The sequence below is a fragment of the Dipodomys ordii genome, unplaced genomic scaffold (assembly GCF_000151885.1).
Source record: "Dipodomys ordii isolate 6190 unplaced genomic scaffold, Dord_2.0 Scaffold142, whole genome shotgun sequence".
Classification (NCBI taxonomy): Eukaryota; Metazoa; Chordata; class Mammalia; order Rodentia; family Heteromyidae; genus Dipodomys; species Dipodomys ordii.
The window spans coordinates 3389059-3409034 of NW_012267358.1; the positions used below are offsets into that span (position 1 = coordinate 3389059).

A 19976-nucleotide genomic window follows, 5' to 3' on the forward strand; every position below is an offset into this window, starting at 1 on the left:
TGAGGGACAGCACCCAGGCTGAGTTCAGGCCCCACCACTGACAAAAATAAAAACGAAATTTGTTCTTTTGATTTTTATGAGACATTCAAAAGGCTTTATACAAACAGGGATACTACATTCTAAATAATTATTTGTGACCAACAAGGACTAACTCAAGTTAGCTACTGAGACAGGTTTCACATTAGTATTCAGAGAATTAAAAATTATGTTGGGACAGGAGAGAAAAACTGGGAGAGAGCCAGGGAAGGGGTGACATTGTTCAAAAAAGGAAGGTACTCTTTACCTGAATTATGTGTTCAGTCTGTATATCATTTTATAGTAACAATAAAAAATTAAAACTTAAAAAAAACATGTGTTGTAAGGGTTTCAAGTGTGACTCAAGTGCTCAAGCAGTTGTTCAGCAAGCACAGGATAAGTTCAAATCCCAGTAGTGCACCCCCTCAAAAAATGGTGTTGAAAAAGAATTTTAAAACTTAGTTCTCCTCTGTCATACTGTTCATCCAGCCACTGACTCTCATCCAAAAATACCCAGCAAAAATGATTTTTGTTTTAAAATATAAAACAATGTAAATTTGTAACTGTGAAAGAAAGCATAAGAAACCATGCTCTGGAAAAGAAAGCATTGCGCTCCCACACAAAGGGCTGAAAAATATTTTATCACTGTTATTACCCTGCAAAGCAAAGGACTCTCCTCTTCAAGAATGTGTAAATATCTAATGTAAACTAAATAAAGTCATTAAATTTTATTTATTAAAATCAGTGTGCAGTAGAGGAAAGCGAAGGAAGGGGTGACATTGTCTAAAAAAGAAATGTACGCATTACCTCACTTCTGAAATCTTAATCCCTTTGCACAATACTTTCATAATAATAAAATTATATATTTTTTATTCTGTATGTGAGCCAGAAACTGGTTTTTTACACCTGTAATCCTAACTATTCAAGAAGTTGCAATCTGAAGATTGCATTTCAAAGCCAGCTGGGGCAGGAAAGTCCACAGGATTCTTATCTCCAATTAACCTTGAGCAAAATAGAGCTCAGGTTCAGTGTTCAAGCCCTGAGTTCAAGCTCCAGGACAGACACAGGCACACACACACACACACACACACACACCACCACCACCACCACCACCACCACCACCACCACCACCACCACCACCACCACCACCTAGGAATAAATTTAACCAAAAAGGTAAAAGATCTTTATAAAGAAAACTGTAATGTATTGATGAAAAAACTCAGAAACCTATGGAATAAGAATCACTATTACAATACTACTCAAATGATCTACATGTCTAATGTAATCTGTCATATGGAGCTATAATAAAATCTCCATAGCCAAAGCAATCTTAAAGCAAAAAGAACAAAGAGGCACTATACTAACTTTAAAATATAACACAAGCTGTAGTGCCAAAATAGCATATTATAAGCATAAAAACAAACATAGAACAGACAAAAATCCCCCACACTGAGAAATATCTCTGCAGAGACATTGCCAGTCACATAGAACAGAATAAAGTACCTGGAAGTAAATCCAAGCATGTACAGACATTAAATTTTCAAAACAAGATGATAAAAACATGTATTGAAGGATAATATTTCCAATAAATAATACTTGGAGAATTGCGTATCCATAAGAATGAAACTTGATCCCTGCTGTAAAAACTGTTCCCCTTATCCCCACAACCTCACCAGCATATTGTTATTCACATTCTTGATGACAGAAATTCTGACTGGAGTGAGGTGGAATCTCAATGCTGTTTTGATTTGCATTTCCTTTATAGCCAGAGACACTGAACATTTCTTCGTGTGTATATTGGTCATTCTTAACTACTGAGAGGTCTCTTTTTAGCTCCTTGGCTCATTTATTAATTGGGTTATTGATTCTTTAAGGGTTCAAGTTTTTTGAGCTCCTTGTATGTTCTGTTAGGCCCTCGTCAGACAAATAGCTGGCAAAGATCTCTCATTGTATAAGCTGGGTTTTTTGTGTGGTTTTTATGTTTGTTTGTTTAGCTATATTCTTTGCTGTGTAGCACCTTTCTAGCTGATGCATTCCCATTTGTCACTTCTCTCTCCAATTTACTCAGCCTCTGGAATTCTACTCAAGAAGATCCTGTATATGCCAGTAAGTTCTAGTTTATCCTTCATTCCTTCCTGCAGTAGTTTCAAGGTTTGGGGTCTTACAGTGAGATCTCTGATCCATTTTGAATTGACATTAGTACAAGATGACAAACAGAGGTCCAGTTGCAGTCTTCTGAATGGATGTACAGTTTTCCTAACAACATTTGAAGAGATTTTCTTTTTCCCAGCATACATTTTGACTCTTGTTAAATATCAGATAGGATTTATTTCTGAGTCTTCTAGTAGATTGGTTTTCTGATCTGTTTCAAGCTCTGTGCCCCTGTAGTAAAGTCTGAAGTCTGGAACTCTAATGATTCCAGCATTGCTTTTTAGGACCAGAATTGCTTTGGTTATTTGGGACCCTTTGTGTTTCCATAGAATTATTGGACTGTTTTTTCTATCTCTGTGAAAAATGACATAAGGAGTTTGACCAATTTATAGAATGCCTTTGCCAGTATGGCCATTTCTATAACTCTAATTCTGCCAATCTATAAACATGGGAGATCTTTCTACCTTCTGCAGTCTTCTTCAATTTCTTCCTCCTTAACTTCCTTGGTTAGGTTTATTCCTAGGTATTTTATTTTAATGGTTATAGATTCCGCACAATAGAATAAACTCTGATCTAGTACTCAGCATACAGTAAGTGATGAATACATACTTACTTGACTGATACTAAAATACCCAAATTCATCCAAAGGCTAATAATTCAAGCTGATCCTACTCCTACCTACCCCTTCTGACACCTTATATTCTGGAGTCATTAGACAGCAATAAGTTCCAAAACAACAACATTCCACACACATATGAAGATACAAAGAGTAATAGAGAAGTAATTCTTTTATGATATATTAAGAGGTTAATACATTTTTCTATCAACTAGCAGCATGAAAGAATAATAAAAAAAAAAAAAGCCAGGCACCAGTGGTTAATCCTGTAATTCAAGCTACTCAGGGGCTTAGATTCAGAGGACCATGGTTTGAAGCCAGCCCTAAAAGAAAAGTCCAATAGACTCCATCTCCAATCAGCCAACAAAAAATCTGGGATTAGGAGCATAGCTCAAGTGGTAGTTTACCAGCTGCAGCAGAGAGCATAAGGCCTCTGATCTCAAGTCCCACTACCAAGAAAATAATAGCAATATTAACAATAACAATAATAATAGGCAGAATATATTAAACTAACAAATAAATTTGATATATTGGCTTTGGAAGTCAGCAAATGTTTACTATGCCAAAGTACCCTATAGTAAGGATTAACTAATCTTTATGATAATATTCCTGAATTTACATTCATTTTTGTTTACATTACCTCAACCAGAATGTACTCTCATTATATTTATTCTGCTTGTGGGTTTGAACTCCAAACTTGTAACAGAGCACATGAAGATAGCCGATCTGTAATAAAAAGAAAGAAATGTGTCTGAGTCATTATTTCCTTAGAGGTAAAAATATCAACAGTTGTTCAGTCTTTAAAACATACCTAGCTGGGCACTGGTGGCTTACTCCTATAATCGTAGCCACTCAGGAGACTGAGATCTGAAGATCGCAGTTCAAAGCCAGCCCGGGCAGGAAAGTCGTGAAACTCTTATCTCCAATAAAAACCACCAGAAAACCAGAAGTGGCGCTGTAGCTCAAGTGGAGAGCGCTAGCCTTGAGCTGAAGAGCTAAAGGATAGCACTCAGGCCCAGAGTTCAAGCCCCACAATCAACAAAAAACAAAAAATAAAATAAAACATACCTAAATGTTTCTGCACATCAAAATAGCCATCCTTACCAAAGCTTCTCAATTTGATTAAAGAAGAACTACAGGACACTAAAGTTGAGACCCTAGTTATGTATGGCAAACATCACAATATATTATGAACAGAATTTGGAAGGTCCTGTGTAAAGCAAATGAGAAACCCAATTACAACCTAGCAAAATAATACACTACTATAGTGCTTCAGAATGCAGGTACACTAAAGTAGGAAGTTTACTCAAAGATCTAAAAAATTACCATTGAAGGGAGAAAAGTGTGACTTTTTAAAAAAATTCAAATGAATGGGTATCAATGGCTCACACTTATAATCCTAGCTACTTCAGGAGGCTCCAATCTGAGGATCACAGTTCAAAGCCAGCCTAGGCAGGAAAGGCCATGAGACTCATCTCCAATAACCTAACAAAAAGCTGGAAGTGGAGCTGTGGCTCAAGTGTTAGAGCACTACTAGCCTTGAGCAAAAGAAGCTCAATGATGGTGCCCAGGCCCTGAGTTGAAGCCGTAGGATCAGCACCAAAAAAATAAAATAAATAAAAATTAAGACAAAATTTAAAACTTCCAAATTCTGAAGCAGATCCAAAGAATTTTCCAAGCATAGGGCTTATTTAGAAATAATTATTTTAATAGACCCTGTGTAGTAGCAACAAACATCCCCTTTATATGAATTCCCATTGGAATGAAAGCAGCAATAAGTATGTGAATTATCCTATAGGAAAAAATTCTTAAGAGTTAATCAGCATCCCAGTTCCTGCATTGGTGCCATGTTCTACAGAATTTCACCTCTCAAAATAATGACATAGTGCCGGGCGCCGGTGGCTCACGCCTGTAATCCTAGCCACTCAGGAGGCTGAGATGTGAGGATCACGGTTCAAAGCCAGCCCAGGCAGGAAACTCCATGAGACTCCTATCTCCAATAAAACCACTAGAAAACCAGAAGTGGTGCTGTGGCTCAAGCGGTAGAGCACTTTCCTTGAGCTGAAGAGCTAAGGGACAGCGCCCAAGCCCAGAGCTCAAGCCCCACAACTAACAACAACAACAAAAAAAATGACATAAAAATGATTTCTTAATTCTAATAATTTATCTAAAGATCTCATTGGTATTTAAATCACCTACCCAGAATTTGACTCTATCCATATGAAGGAAGGAGTCCTTTATAAGTCTTAACCTGAGCAAGACTATAGAAGCAGATCCTCAATTAAGAATCTAAGATCTGAAACCGTTTATTCATAAGTAACATGCAAAGACCTGTTTTTCTTCCAAAGTTTAGTACAGTATATTCAAAAAGTAGAAATTCTATATGCTTTCCTGAGCCCATCAGACCTACTGTATATTTGAATCTAAAACAAAGAATACTCTTCTTAATGTATGCCTGGCAAGAATCCATTGGTATTCTTGACACTTCAACAAAAAACAGTTTAACTCATTACATGCCCCAGACCCCAGAGGTTCACACATGGCCACCTCAATTATGTAACTCTACTAGAATAATTTCGCTCACATTTAGTTGATACAGAGAGGCCTGCAACAGAACTTACACACGGGCAAAGGAAAATAAAATTTTAGAAGAACATTTAAGTGTACTAAGCCTTTATTCAATTTCCTCAGTCTTTGTCTCTGCCCTCCCTTTACCCTCAAATGTACTAATATTAAGTTCTACTTCCTGGGGAGAAAAGAATTCAAAATAATAGCAAACTTATAATGAAGCTATTAAAAGACTAAAAGATCCTTCAGGAGACTTGCAGCATTTTTAATACAATGGCCAAAATGTTTTTACTACCAATACTGCACCACTGACTCACTCATTTATATATTCAGGGTAACTACTGACTAAGCATCTACTGTCTACTGAGCATTATTCTAGGAACTAGAGATACGTCAGTGAACAAATTGACAAAATCCCTGACCTTGTGGAACATTTCAAAGGAGCTATGAAGAAGATTCATAAAAATATGTTTAAAGAAATATGCTGGACTGGAAGCAGGTATGAGTCAATGGTAGAGTGCTTCCCTAGCACAAGAAAGGCCCTGAATTCAATCTCTAGCACATCCAAAAAGGAAGGAAAGAAGGGACAGAAGAAGGGAGGGAAAGGAAGGAGTGAGGGTAACAGGGAGGGAGAGAGGGAAAACGAAAGTGACCTGATTTTGTCAGCAAAAACACAGTAACAAAAACATTCCAAAAAAGGTAGATCTACAAATCCACTGTAATACAAAATGAGAGCTCCAGTAACCTCCTGTCACTGGCTCAGAAATGATAACTCCAACCTATTCCTACTTTACAAGGACAAAATGAGACTATGTAAGTAATAAATAAACTTAATTGTGTCTGGTGCTGGTGGCTCATGCCTGTAATCCTAGCTACTCAAAAGACTGGGATCTGAGGATTGAGGTTCAAAGCCAAGCTGGGAAGGAAAGTCCATGGGACTCAACTCCAATTAATCACCAAAAAGCCAGAAATGAAGTGATGGTTCAAGTGGTATAGCACTAGCCTTGAACAACAAAGCTCAGGGATGGTGCCCAGGCCCAGAGTTCAAGCTCCAGGACTGGTGCACGCGCGCGCGCACACACACACACACACACACACACACACACACACACACACAGAAAAACCTCAGTTGCTATTATTGGTTAAAAGAGCTTAATCACCTACTTTTCAGGCCTATAGTTTTGTTTACTGGTTTTTGAGATAGGGTCTCATGTCAGCTCTTGCTCCTCTTGCTTCTGCCTCTCAAGTGCTCAGATTACAGTCACATAATACCATGTCCAGAATATGCCTTTTACTGATAGTAGTTAAATAATATCATTTTCTACAACTTATTATGTAAGTTATGTTTTCAAAATTCAAAGAAAAAAACCTATTTTTTTCTTCAGCCTCACATTTGAGTTATTCTCTTTCTGATTTTATCTTTAAAACATTTATAGGGCCGGGCGCTGGTGGCTCACGCCTGTAATCCTAGCTACTCAGGAGGCTGAGATCTGAGGCTGGCGGTTCAAAGCCAGCCAGGTCAGGAAAGTTCGTAAGACTCTTATCTCCAATAAAACCACTAGAAAACTGGAAGTGGTGCTGTGGCTCAAATGTTAGAGTGCTTGCCTTGAGCTGAATAGCTGAGAGACAGCGCCCAAGCCCAGAGTTCAAGCCCCACGACCAACAACAACAAAAAATCAGGGCTAAGATTATGTATTTTTGTATTTTACTCAATTATAATAGAGAAGAAATAACTAAGTGATATTTGGCCTAGTTTTAAAAACATTTGCCTTTCAACTCCTCCCTTATTCATCTTTCTCTAATTCTAAGATGTCTCAGTAATAATTAACATAGTTCATTCATTATTTCTCATGCGTTCAAAGATACAAAATATAGATTCAGTTTTCCAAATATTTTTCTCTCTTCACCTGATTAACAATATAGTATTACCTTCTGCCTTTATATCACTGAACAATGAGTCCTAATCTAATTTTGAGATACAAAAAAGATATCAGGGGGAAAAGAGAGTTGAATTACTTAATTCATTAATTCCTTCTAAGCAAATAACACTCTATTAGCTCCTCTCCAACCTTTATCTGATCATTTCTTCTCATTATGAAATTTTCTGCCCTAGATTTTTAGGTCCCTTGTCAAGTCCTTAAGCCCATCAAAAATACATATTCTAAATAATTGCATTGACCTTTAGATTTAAAAATATAATTGTCCTAATAGCACAGTTCTATCACCTATCTTCTAAATAAAATAGAAATTCTCAATTTGAACTGTAAAGTTTTTTCTTACTGGCCTACTAATGATATAGACATAATTATTCCTGCTACATATCACCCTTGGTACTCTAATTCAGCCTTTTATTCTCTCTACACTTCATTTACCACCTTTAACATTGCACAAGATTGTTTTCTTTCCTTCCAACATCATTCAAGAGTCTCTTTTTTGTATTGTTGGATACACAATTTAATATCCACTTATTTTACAAAGCATATTTTAAAAGGTCTCTATCCTCTAGTAATTTATCATCTGAAATAAGTAGCAAAAGAGCCAGAACCAAAAAGACAGTAAAAACATATAAATGTAAACAATTTAAAAGGCCCTATAGACAGAGTTAATAAAACTAATGAAAGAGCTTGAAAAACTTGCTGGATAGTAAACAAACATTTTAAAGAAACTAATGGGGCATCAGTGACTCACACTCATAATCCTAGTTATTTAGGATTCTGAGATCTGAGAATCGCAGTTTGGAGGCAGCTCAGGCAGACAAATCTGAGAGGTTTTTTGGGGGGGCGTTGGTCTTGAGCTCCCATTCCCTGTGAGCAGTCACTGAGCTTTTTGGTTTTTGCTTTTTGCAACAAACAGCTCTACTTCAGCTTTTTGCTGGTTAATTGGAGATGAGGGTCTCTTGTACTTTGCTGCCCAGGCTAGCTTTGTACCATGATCTTTATATCTCAGCCTCCTGAGTAACTAGGATTATAAGTATGAGTCACTGGCACTTGGCAGGGACTCTTATCTTCAATTAACCAGCAAAAGTCTGGACTTGGAAGAGATAGAGTGCTTAGCCAGGCTCTGGTGGCTCACACCTGTAATCCTAGCTACTCAGGAGGCTGAGCTCTGAGGATCGAGGTGCAAAGCCAGCCCGGGCAGGAAAGTCCATGAGACTCTTATCTCCAATAAACCACTAGAAAACCAGAAGTGCTGAAGAGCTGAGGGACAGTGCCCAGGCCCAGAGTTCAAGCCCCATGATCGACAACAACAACAACAAAAAGAGGTAGAGTGCTAGTCATGAGCCAATAAGCCAAGAGAAAGAAGCCTTGAGTTCAAGCCCCAGCATAAGTGAGCATGAGCACATGCATGCATGCACACACGAGTACACACACACACACACACACACACACACACACACTAACAATTCTTATATAGCAGTGATTGTTGAAAAACATAATCTTTAATATTTATTACTGACAACAGCAATTAAATATTTAAAATATTTTATTTGTCAGTCATGGGGCTTGAACTCAGAACCTGGGTTCTGTCTCTGAACAGTTCTTGCTCAAGGCTAGCTCTCTACCACTTGAGCTACAGCTCTACTTCCAGTTTTTTGATGGTCAACTGGTGATAAGAGTCTCACAGACTTTCCAGCCTGGGCTGCCTTTGAACCATGATTCTCGGATCTCAGGCTCCTGAGTAGCTAGGGTTACAGACATGAGCCACCAGGGCCTGGCTAAATGTGAAAAATCTTTATAAAAATCACAAAACTATATTGAAGACATGAAAAACCTTTATATAAGTCCTGGGGCATAGGGATAGAGCACTTGAGTAAAGCCTTGGGTTCAGTCCCTAGCATGGCAAAAAGAAAGTTTACAAACATTAGAATATATCACTTTCATGATATAAAGATTCACTATCATAAAGATACCCCAGTCCAGTTGCTGCTTTTTTAACCAGACTAGTACACTCTAAATGAACTTGGAAACACGAGAGATCAAGAATACCTAACATCATACCATCGAACAAAAGCTTTGTGCTCCTAAAGAGCAACCACTAAATCTAGCTAAAGCTTGAAAGTCAGTGCACTGATCTTTAAAATAAAACTCTGAAACAACATGATTTCAAAGAAGAATTTCAGAAATAAATTGACCATTTTCTTTGTGTCAATAAAAGTTTTACAATGAAGTAAAACTCATTATTGAAGATAAACTCTAGAAGCAATGAAAGATTAATGGTGAAACATTAAGGCAAGCCAAAACACCTCCCCCCCAAACAATCAAAATGGAACTCTAAGATCCTAAATTTTACAGCGAAAGAAGTAAAAAAGAATATACATGTAGACACACATAGCACCTTGAAAACGACCCAGAGCTTCTCTAAATTGAAGACTAGAAGTTATTGTCTTAAAGGGACCTTTGAAATCATGTTGTCATAGTCTTATTTTTACCTATCATGACACTGATTTTCAGAGTATTCACTTCTCTGAAATTGTGACACTTCACATGTCATATTTTGTCACACTAGAGCAGCTCCTACTTCAATACTGTTTGCAAGCCACAAATGATTTTCAGTCTTAAATAACAAAGTAGAGAAATTGATTTATTTTTTTGTTTTGAACTCAGGGACCTATTAGGCAAGCACTTCACTACTAGAGCCATATTCCCAGTCCCAAAAGGTCTTTAAACAAATGCTCAAAATAGAATTTTCTGTCTCTCATTAAACAAGAAAGTACTGTCCAACAAAGCATCACTATGTCCCAATTAACCTATGTAATTTTTTACCATGTACCTGCAGAAGCTGAACACTGAACCATTATTTCTAATCATTTCATTGTTTGACTTCAAAATACTTCTGTCAACCATCTAAAAGTGTCTATAGATGTGTTTACTTGAAATGGAAGTTAGCTGCTAGGTATGATAATGCACACTTGCAATCCCAGCACTTCTAAACTCAGCACTTAGGAGAGAAACAAAGTTCTGAGTTCACACTGGACTACACAGACAGATTCTGCCTCAAGAAAACAATAAATTTTTACTTATCCATTAGAATGATATTGTATCATTTGTTAAAAAAATGGAAAAACCTAGAAACAATATGTGGAGTGAACTAAGTCAGGCCCAGGGAGATAAAGAATGCATGTTTTCCCTTATATGTGGAAGCTAGAATTAGCTAATAATAATATAAGTAAGTATATGGGTGGTATGCAAGTGTACACAAATGTACTAATTGAAATATGGAAGATTCAAGAACTCAAACATGTAATTCCTTAGAAAGGCAAAGTTCAACAAAATAAATACCAGGAAATGAGTACTTTCTTGAAAGGGGTAGGGTGGGGTCAAGGGAAGAGGGGTAAACAAATGAATAGAAAGAGAGGAGAATGCAGTCAAGAATTCAATATATTCCTACAAAATTAATCGAAGCACAGGAAGGGTGGGTTGGGAGAGATGGGTGAGAATACTGAAAAGGGTGACATTGATCAAATTGTACTGTAGTCATAATCTTCTTTGGCAAAAAATAAAGCACTTGAACACTTGCAAATGGAAGCTACATTTAACTTGTTTTAGAGTTTAGTTTTTGATTATTCACAACTTCATAAAATTATCTATAAAGGATTATATTAGATATTTAGATAGCAAGCAATCCATAATCTTTAAACAATTTTGTGTACTCTCTCTAAATGTATCAGTAAGCCACTTGAATTTTAGAAATTTGTTTTCACAATTCTCTAATTTTCCAGGAGTAAAGAGATTCTGAGAATTGTGTTTTCTGTCTCTGATAAAACTCCATGTAATCATTCTTGTATAAACAGGATGCTAAACATTCACACAGTGAGACCAAAAGAGGATATTCTTAGGAGAGGATCACAAAGGCTCAAAAGCTATGTGCATATGATCATATAAAATGATGCTTATCAAAATGAACTCCAAGAAAAGGAAACAAGAGGTTTTTTATTTTGCTTTTTGTGGTTTTTTTTCCTGTTTTTCCCCTTTTGTCACCATCTTTGATTTCTGTACCTTTGTCTTTCATGTAAGTTTACCTGATTTGGAGAAGGGAAAGGGAAGCACAGAAATGGTGGGACAAAGGGTGAACTAATTCAGCAGTGATATTTACCAGACACTATGTTGAAAATGAACTATACAATGTGGGAGAAGGGGGTTGGGAGGGAAAACACTAGGAGAAAACAAGGGAAGAGGTGATCTTTCAAAAAGAGTACATTTGAGTATATTTCGAAAATAAATGTACTCAATACCTGACTTATGGAACTGTAACCCTTCTGTACATCACCTTTAGGATAAATGTTTAAAAATTAGAATTAAAAGAAAAGAAATATTGCTTGCCAGATACCAGTAGCTTATTCCTGTAATCTTAGATACTAAAGAGGCTGAGATTTGAAGAGATCTGCCTAGGCAGGAAGGTTTTCATTTCCAATTAACTATCAAAAAGTGAAAAATGGAGCTGCAGCTCAATTAGTAGAGTGCAAAAGCTTAGAGATAGAGCCCAAGCCCTGAGTTCAAGCCTCAGAACTGGCACAAAATAAAAAAAGAAGGGAAGAAACTATTACTCATCCACATAGGGAACAAACAGGTAGAAACAATTTTGGGAAGTGAGAGTAAGTTGAAGAAAGTAAACTCCCAAGGGTAAAAGTCAGAATATAAGCATGCAGACGTAGAATTTAGGTCTAAAAAAAATGATAAGTGTCATATGGGGATTGTTTTGGAGGAAGCCAGTGGGAGGGGAGAAATTAAAAAGAGATAGTGAAGGAAATGACTATGACTGAACTATTTTATATGCATATATGAAACTAGAACAATAAAACCTGATTTTTAAAATTCTTTAAAAGGGGTATAAGAAAATAGAATGGATAAACTTGATCAAAGTACATTATATGCACATATGAAAATATTACAGTGAAATCCCATTGTACAATTAATACACACTTATTAAAAAAAAAAGAACTGCTGAGTGCTGGTAACTCATACCTGTAATCCTAACTAGTCAGGAGGCTGAGATATGAGGATTGTGGTTCAAAGCCAGCTTGGTAAAGTCCACAATACTCTTATCTACAGCTAACCACCAAAAAAAAAATTAGAAATGAAGCTTGGATTCAAATGGTTGAGTGCCAACCTTGTGCAAAACTGCTAAGGGACAGTGCCCAGGCCCTAAGCTAAAGCCTAAGTTGTGGCACAAAAAAAAGGAAAGAAAATGAGTAGGAAAGAGACATCCTTAAAGTACAGAGGGTGGCAAAGGAAATGGGAGACTGCTAATATCCAGCAGTATATAAACAAATATATTAAGACTAATTGAAGGCAGGTTTTTGTCATGAAACAAGAGCATTCAAAATGTTTTGGGAAGAGAGAAAACAATAATGAACATTTTATTGCCGAACTGAAATAGCAGATATCATAATTTGCAGTACCAGAGCCATAGGGGTAGCTCAATGATAAAGCATATGTTTAGCACATATAACACTATGAGATCAATCTCCAGCGTCACAATATGACAATCATTTTCAGTGTATTAGACAGACTGATGGATAACAGATATTTTTAAAATGCAATGGAAATGTGTGAGTGTATAAACATGTATATGCTCTTCCCACTGAGAGGGCAGGCCTGAGAGCAGTGACACCCTAAATACAGTAAGCATATACCTTGTGCCTAGACTTTGGATTCTACAACTGAACAATGAATTCCATTACATTAAAGGAGTGATGTTTCCTAGGGGAAAGAGTTAATATCATAGACTCCAAAGGGAAAGGACAAAATGGGTCTGGAATAGTTTATTGTACCAGAAAGGAAAGAACTGCTCAGAAGTGACAGTAACATGCAAAAACATGGAGGTTGAAAGCAAGATGGATGACTAGGGGATCTCAGCCCTCATTTCTCCTTTAAAGCAATGATTTAACAACTACCAATAGACTAGAAAAGGCGCCAAGAGAGTTCAACAGTCCAGAAAACCACTGAGGTTACCCAGTGAGGATAACTGTATAGAAAAATGTGTAAGAAAGAATTTCATTTTACTTGCGTTATCCTGCCCTACAAACCAGGTCAGCTCAGTAACTAAAGGCATGCCCTCCGTTGTGAGTTCCAAAATGGGAGGAAAGCCTTTGTCAGTGAGGAACACTGCAACCTTCACAGCAGAGGACCTTTGGCAGCCTTTGGTAAGATGGACTCCAGCTGTAACAGCAACCTGAATCTCATATGTCATTCTGCATCTCCTCTTAGCTGGTATCAATGCATGCCTCCCAGAGCTGTTGTCACAATAAAGCCCTGGCCCTGACACTTGCACATCCATGTTCACAGCTGTACTTTTCACAATAGGCAAGTTGTGGAAACACCCCAGATGCTCTACAGCAGATGAGTGAACCAAGAAAACATGGTACATGTTATACAATGGAATTTTACCCATCTCTCTGAAATAATGTCATTTTCAGGGAAATGAATGGATACAGAAAAAATTATGTTAACTGAAGTTGGGCACAAAGAGACAAGTGGCACATGTTTTTTGTCATATGTGGAAGCTAGGTCTAAAATACAAGCATGCATAATAACATATACAGGGCTCTATGCATACACACACAAACAAACTAAAGGATAGTATATAGGATAGGATAGGATATTTAGGGGAAGAGTCAAAAGGTGTAACTCCTCTGAAAAACTAAAGAACTAAATGAATACCGGGAAGTGAAAACATGTTTTTGGGGGAGCCTAAGAGCATCATGCAAATGGAGGGAGTATAGATGAGCAAATGCAGTCAATATGTTCTATGTATATTATATAAAAACTGAACTATGTAACTTGAAGGTAGGGATGGGGGAGGAATAAATTGGGAGAGAATGATGGAAGGAATGACATTGGTAAAGAAGCACTGCACTCATAACCTGAAAAAAATTGGCTGAAAGCTTCCCAAATCTAGATAAAGAAATAGACATTCAAATTTTAAAAATCCAGAGGAAACATGTTATAATTGTCAAAAGTTCAAGACAAAGAAGAGTCTGGAAGAAGCAAGAAAAAACTACTGGACACATCCTTTGAGGGAGGGAAGACTTATTTCAGTGCTACAATATTTTTAAAACTGGGTAAAATTATGTCTTGCTCTTTTCCCTCTAGCTTTGTCTTTCCACTGTTTTACACTAGTTACAGTGCAACTCTAAATATGGATGGGAACTGACCAATAGATTGAAGAGAACCTCAAAGGGGCTAGGAGCTACGAAGATCAAATAAAAAGTAGCTCATAAAAGTGACATCATAAAGTTGATTATTAAGTCCTGGAATCATGCCACAATGTGAGCAACCATAGAGTTAATCCTAATTTGCATATCAAAGGCTTTTGATAACTGAACTAATGGATAAACCATTGCTAGGTATTAGTCAATGTTGCACATACAGGCGAAATCTCAAGAGCACTGCCAAACTGAACCAACACTAAACCATATCCCATGGAAAACAAGTTGAAAAACATGGCCTGAATCTGATTCTGACTAGGTTGATTGCCTTCTGAGATTAAAAAACAACATTCCCATAAAATTTAAACAAGACCCTCAACCTAAAAACAAAATACTAAATATGCCTGGGAAGCCAGGCCCCGGTGGCTCATACTTGTAAAACTAGCTACTCAGGAAGCTGAGATCTGAGTATCAGGGTTCGAAACCTGCTAGGGGAGGGAATTCTTGAGACCCTTATCTCCACTGAACTACAAAAAAAGCTAGAAGTGGAGATGTGACTCAAGCCTTGAGCACAAAAGCTGAAGGACAGTGCCCAGGCCTCGAGTTCAAGCACTAGGATCAGAAAAAGAAAAAATTCTGAAGTCAGTATTTACTCAGAGTATGAAGACTTTTGAAAATCTCAACTTACATAAGAAAATAAACAGATGTTTATGATAAGATGACATGAATATTGAAAATAAAACTGTGTGAAAGTATATATAGTTTTTCAACAAAAAGGTCAGCAAACTGTGAGCTAATATGGATAACATAGACAGTGACATAAAATTTAGATTATTTTTTTATTGTGAAAATACTGTACAGAGGGGTTACAATTACATGGGCAGGATAATGAGTACATTTCTTATCAAGCATTGTAGCCTCCTCCTTTGTTTACCCTTCTCATCCCTTCCCAGCCTCCCCCCCCCCCCCCCCCCCCCCCACCAAAGTTGTAAAGTTCATTTTCAACATGACAACTTGTACTTCTCATTGTTGCAACGGGTCCACCTGTATCCTTATTTAAATGACTTGTTTTTCCCCTTCCCCTCCACAAATTATACCTACATCAAATACAGTGAAAGCAGGGGTTATAATGTGGGGGAAAAATTTAGATTATTTTTAAAAGAATACAGTAGCACATAAAAATTAAGAAACTATTTTCCAATAGATCAACTCTTTAAAAATGTTTTTAAAAATTCTCAGAAATTCTGAAAATTACATCTGCAAAAAGTGTCTCCATAAACAAAAGGATATCATCAGAGGAAAAAACAAGTGAAAGTAAAATTTAAAAAATTCTCTTAAACATTTTTTGGAAGGGGGAAGTATTGGTGTTTAGTACTTGGGCTATTTAATTGATAAGCAGGTCCTCTACCATTTGAGATACTCTACCAGTTTCTTCTTGTACTGATTGTTTTCAAGTTAGGATTTTGCTTTATGCTTGTGCCAGCCTAGATTCCAATCATCCTATCTGTGCTTCTTTTTGTCATTAGGATGACAATAGAAGGAAGTAAAAATACTCATATTTGCAGCCCTGTATAGCAGCACACATCTGAAATTCCAGAAATAAAGAGGTATAGACAGAAGGATAGTGCACTTAGGGCAAGCCTATGATACAAAGAGAGAAATGCTATTGCATTTTTTAATATGGAGCATACATATTGGGAAGAAGTGTTTGCAGAAGGCATAATAGTCTGTAGAAAATTCAAAATAAATTTAAAAATTCTGGAAATAATAAGCAATTACAGACTCATACACCAGTGGAGCAGAATAGAATAGACAATTGAGAAATATATCCTCACAGTTAGAGTCAACTGACTTTTTACAAAGGTACCCAAAACATATATTGAAGTAAAGATAGCCTCTTAAACAATTGATGACTCAAAATGAGTCAAAGACCTTAATATGAAATCTGAAACTTTTAAACTATTACCAGAAGCCATAGGGAAAGCTCCTCAAAATATAGGTATAGGGAATGACTTTCTGAATAAGAATTCTATACCTCAGGAAATAAAGAATGAATCAAGAAATAGCATTACAACAAATAAAAATCTTCTATACTTCAAAGTAAACAAGTGTCACAAAGAAGAGAAAACCTACAGAATGAGAGATCTTGTAGCTATTTAAAAAGAGGGGAATAATAACCCATATATAAAGAACTAAAAAATTAAACACAAAATGAACAAACCAATTAATAAATAGGCAACTGGTTAATAAGTACATGAAGAAATGTTCGACCTCCTTAGCCATAAAGAAAGTGATAGTCAAAACATCAATAAGGGCCAGGGATGGGGGCTGACGCCAGTAATCACAGCTACTCAAATGTGGAGATCAGAAGGCCACCCCAGGCAAGAAATGAGTGAGACCCAATCTCAATCAATAAGTCTGTAATCCAAGCTACATACAAGGTCATAGGTAGGTGGACCACAACAAAAAAAATGAAACTCTATCTAAAATAACTAAACATTTTTTAAAAAATCGTTGAGATTACATCTTACCCCAAACAATGGCAATCATCAAGAAATGAAATAACAAATGCTGGCAACGTTGCAGGGGGAGGATGATGAAGAACCCCAATATTGATAAACTGTTGGAGAATAAACACGGAAATTTCACTTACCATTTTGGGGAGCCTCATCAACATATCTTTACATCGCATTATACAACCAGACGCTTTTTGAAAATTCCCTTGAATGACTGCCTAAGAAAGAAAATGTCAATAATTGGTTAAAATTAAATGACAAGTAGCTGAATCTAAGTCAAATTTAGCAATTCTTAACTACTGTTTAAATTTTTATTATAATGTTTTAATATTCTAAATATTTCTAATATTCTAATATTTTTAGCAATGCTAGTTGGTCTAATTTAACAGGTTAAAATACAGAAGAATAAATGCTAAGAATCTTTGTTAACAGAGTTGCTATTGAATCAGTAGACAACATTTAGTATTTCTGGAAATGCAGAAACTCATCTAATTAAGTTAAATAGAAGTCCTAAAACAAGTTCACAATAATCTTCACAATAATCTAAATTTTCCCAAATATCCACTTGGAAGGTAGCTCAGTGTAATCTCATGTTGAAGCCAAAAGAACCACTCTGTTAGCCGGGCGCTGGTGGCTCACGCCTGTAATCCTAGCTACTCAGGAGGCTGAGATCTGAGGATTGCGGTTCAAAGCCAGCCCGGGCAGGAAAGACCGTGAGACTCCTATCTCCAATAAACCACCAGAAAACTGGAAGTGGTGCTGTAGCTCAAGTGGTAGAGCGTTTGCCTTGAGCTGAAGAGCTGAGGAACAGCGCCCAGGCCCAGAGTTCAAGTCCCACGACCGACAAAAAAAAAAAAAGAACCACTCTGTCATTTATTATGTAACCTTAAGCATTAAGTACTCTTCAATTCTGTTGAATAAAAGGATTATCTCTACAATGCCTTTCAGTTTTACTATTCTGTGACTGAACACTCAAATGAACAAAATGTCACCCATACATTATTTATGCACTTGACATAAAAGCTTGTTTCAGCCATTCAAGAATTTAGCTGAGGGACCGGAGGCATGGCTCAGATGATAAAGCACCAGCCAATGAGTGAAAGTGTCAGATACAGAGTTTTAAGTCCAAGTATCAGAAAGTTCTATCTGTGTAAGACAATGATATACTACCTTAAAGATAGAATCTAACTGATAAAGTATTTTATTTAAAAGGAAACATGTAGGAAAATAAGTTCATTTTTACTTATTTTTAGTTTTGCAATATTGGCGTTTTGAACTCAGGGTCTTTACAGGTATAAGCCAGCACATCCAGCTTTATTTTTTTTTATTTTACAAAAATAATTTCTATTGGGCATCTACCCAGAACATCACAAGCAAAGATACAATAAAGACAGTTGCATATCCATATTCATTACTGCACTATTCACAATAGCCACATTTTGGAAGCAGCCCAGATACCCTATAAGATAAATGGATCAAAAAATGTAATAACTAATAAACGATGGAATTTTTCACAGCCATTAGAAAGAATAATATTATGTCATTTGCAGGGAAATAGATGGGCCAAGAACAAATCATGTTAAGTGAGGTAAGCCAAGCTCAGAGAGGAAGCTAGATCTAAAATACACTAGGACATGATAAATTACACAGGACTCTAGGCATTCACACACTGTGAGAGCAAAGGAGGATATTCTCATGAGAGGAACAAAAAAAGGCATAATGCCTATGTGCATGTGATCATATAAAATAATATTTATCAAAATGAACTCCAGAAAATGGAAACAAGAGATTTTTTTCTTTGTTGTTATTTTTGTTTTCTTTTCTTTTTGTCTTTGTTCATTTATCTCTCTTTGGATGGGTAAGGGGAGCACAGAAATGGAGGGACAAAAAGTGAACAGATGCAGCAGTGGTACTCACTAGACAATATATTGAAAATGAACTATACAACTTGAGGGTGGAGATGAGAGGGAAAATCTTGGAGAGAGCGAGGGAAGGGTGACATCATCCAAGAAAAAATATACTCATTACCTGATTTATGTAACTGCATCACTTCTGTACATCACCTTTATAATAACAATTTTAAAACCTTAAAAAAATTAATCAGGGCATACATATGTGGCTCACACCTATAATCCTACCTATTTGAAAGACTAAGATCAGGAGGATAGTTGTTGAAGGCCAACCTAGAAATAGAGGTCAGAACTGCTCATTTTTCCTTACAAATTTAATGATTAGAAATCAGTGTTTGGCTATGAGATCTTGGTATTACCTTAAAGCTCTTGAAGAGCCTCATAAAGACAAAATCTGTATCCTAAATTTTACATTTCAAATTCTTCTAACAGGCTGGGAATGTGGCTCAGTGGTCAAGCGCTTGCCTTGCATGCATGATGCCCTTGGTTTGATTCCTCAGCACCACATAAGCAAAAAGAAAAAAGACGGAAGTGGCACTGTGGCTCAAGTGGTAGAGCGCTAGCCTTGAGCTGAAGAGCTGAGGGACAGCGCCCAGGCCCAGAGTTCAGGCTCCATGACTGGACCCAAAAAATAAAAATAAAAAAAATTTTTTTTAATTCTTCTAAGAAGAAAAAATAATGAATTCAACACCTGGTCACTATTTCTCAGCTGTCAAAAATGTCTGTTGTTTTTGGAGGTAGAAAAATAATCAACTGTTTTGTTTGAAGGTCATCTGTCAACTGTCACCATTTACCTGCAAGTTTTAATAGATCTTTAGCATCAATAAATAACTAATTCCTACTTTGCAATATAAAAATAAGAAATGCGTAAAGGTCAGATAACGTGATGTCAGGAAATTGAACCCTTAGATATGTATCTTAATGTTTTTTTCTTTCATGCATGTGTTTCTAATGCACTTATAAGATTATCTCTTTGTTGCTTTGTATGTCCCTCCCCCACAGTATAACCCCTGCTTTCACTATATTCGATGTCAGTATAACTTGAGGAGGAG

At 36.6% G+C, this 19976-nt stretch overlaps 1 protein-coding gene across 1 annotated transcript in view; it reads right to left on the reverse strand.

The window, feature by feature from the left end:
- Tex11 (testis expressed 11) overlaps positions 1-19976 on the reverse strand; it is a 211350-nt gene that overhangs the window by 160276 nt on the left and 31098 nt on the right. The window contains exons 7-8 of the mRNA XM_013031614.1: positions 17152-17232; positions 3423-3508 (exon numbers count right to left, since the gene is read on the reverse strand). Of these exons, the coding sequence (XP_012887068.1) occupies positions 3423-3508; positions 17152-17232 (167 nt within the window). The remainder of the gene's footprint in view (positions 1-3422; positions 3509-17151; positions 17233-19976) is intronic.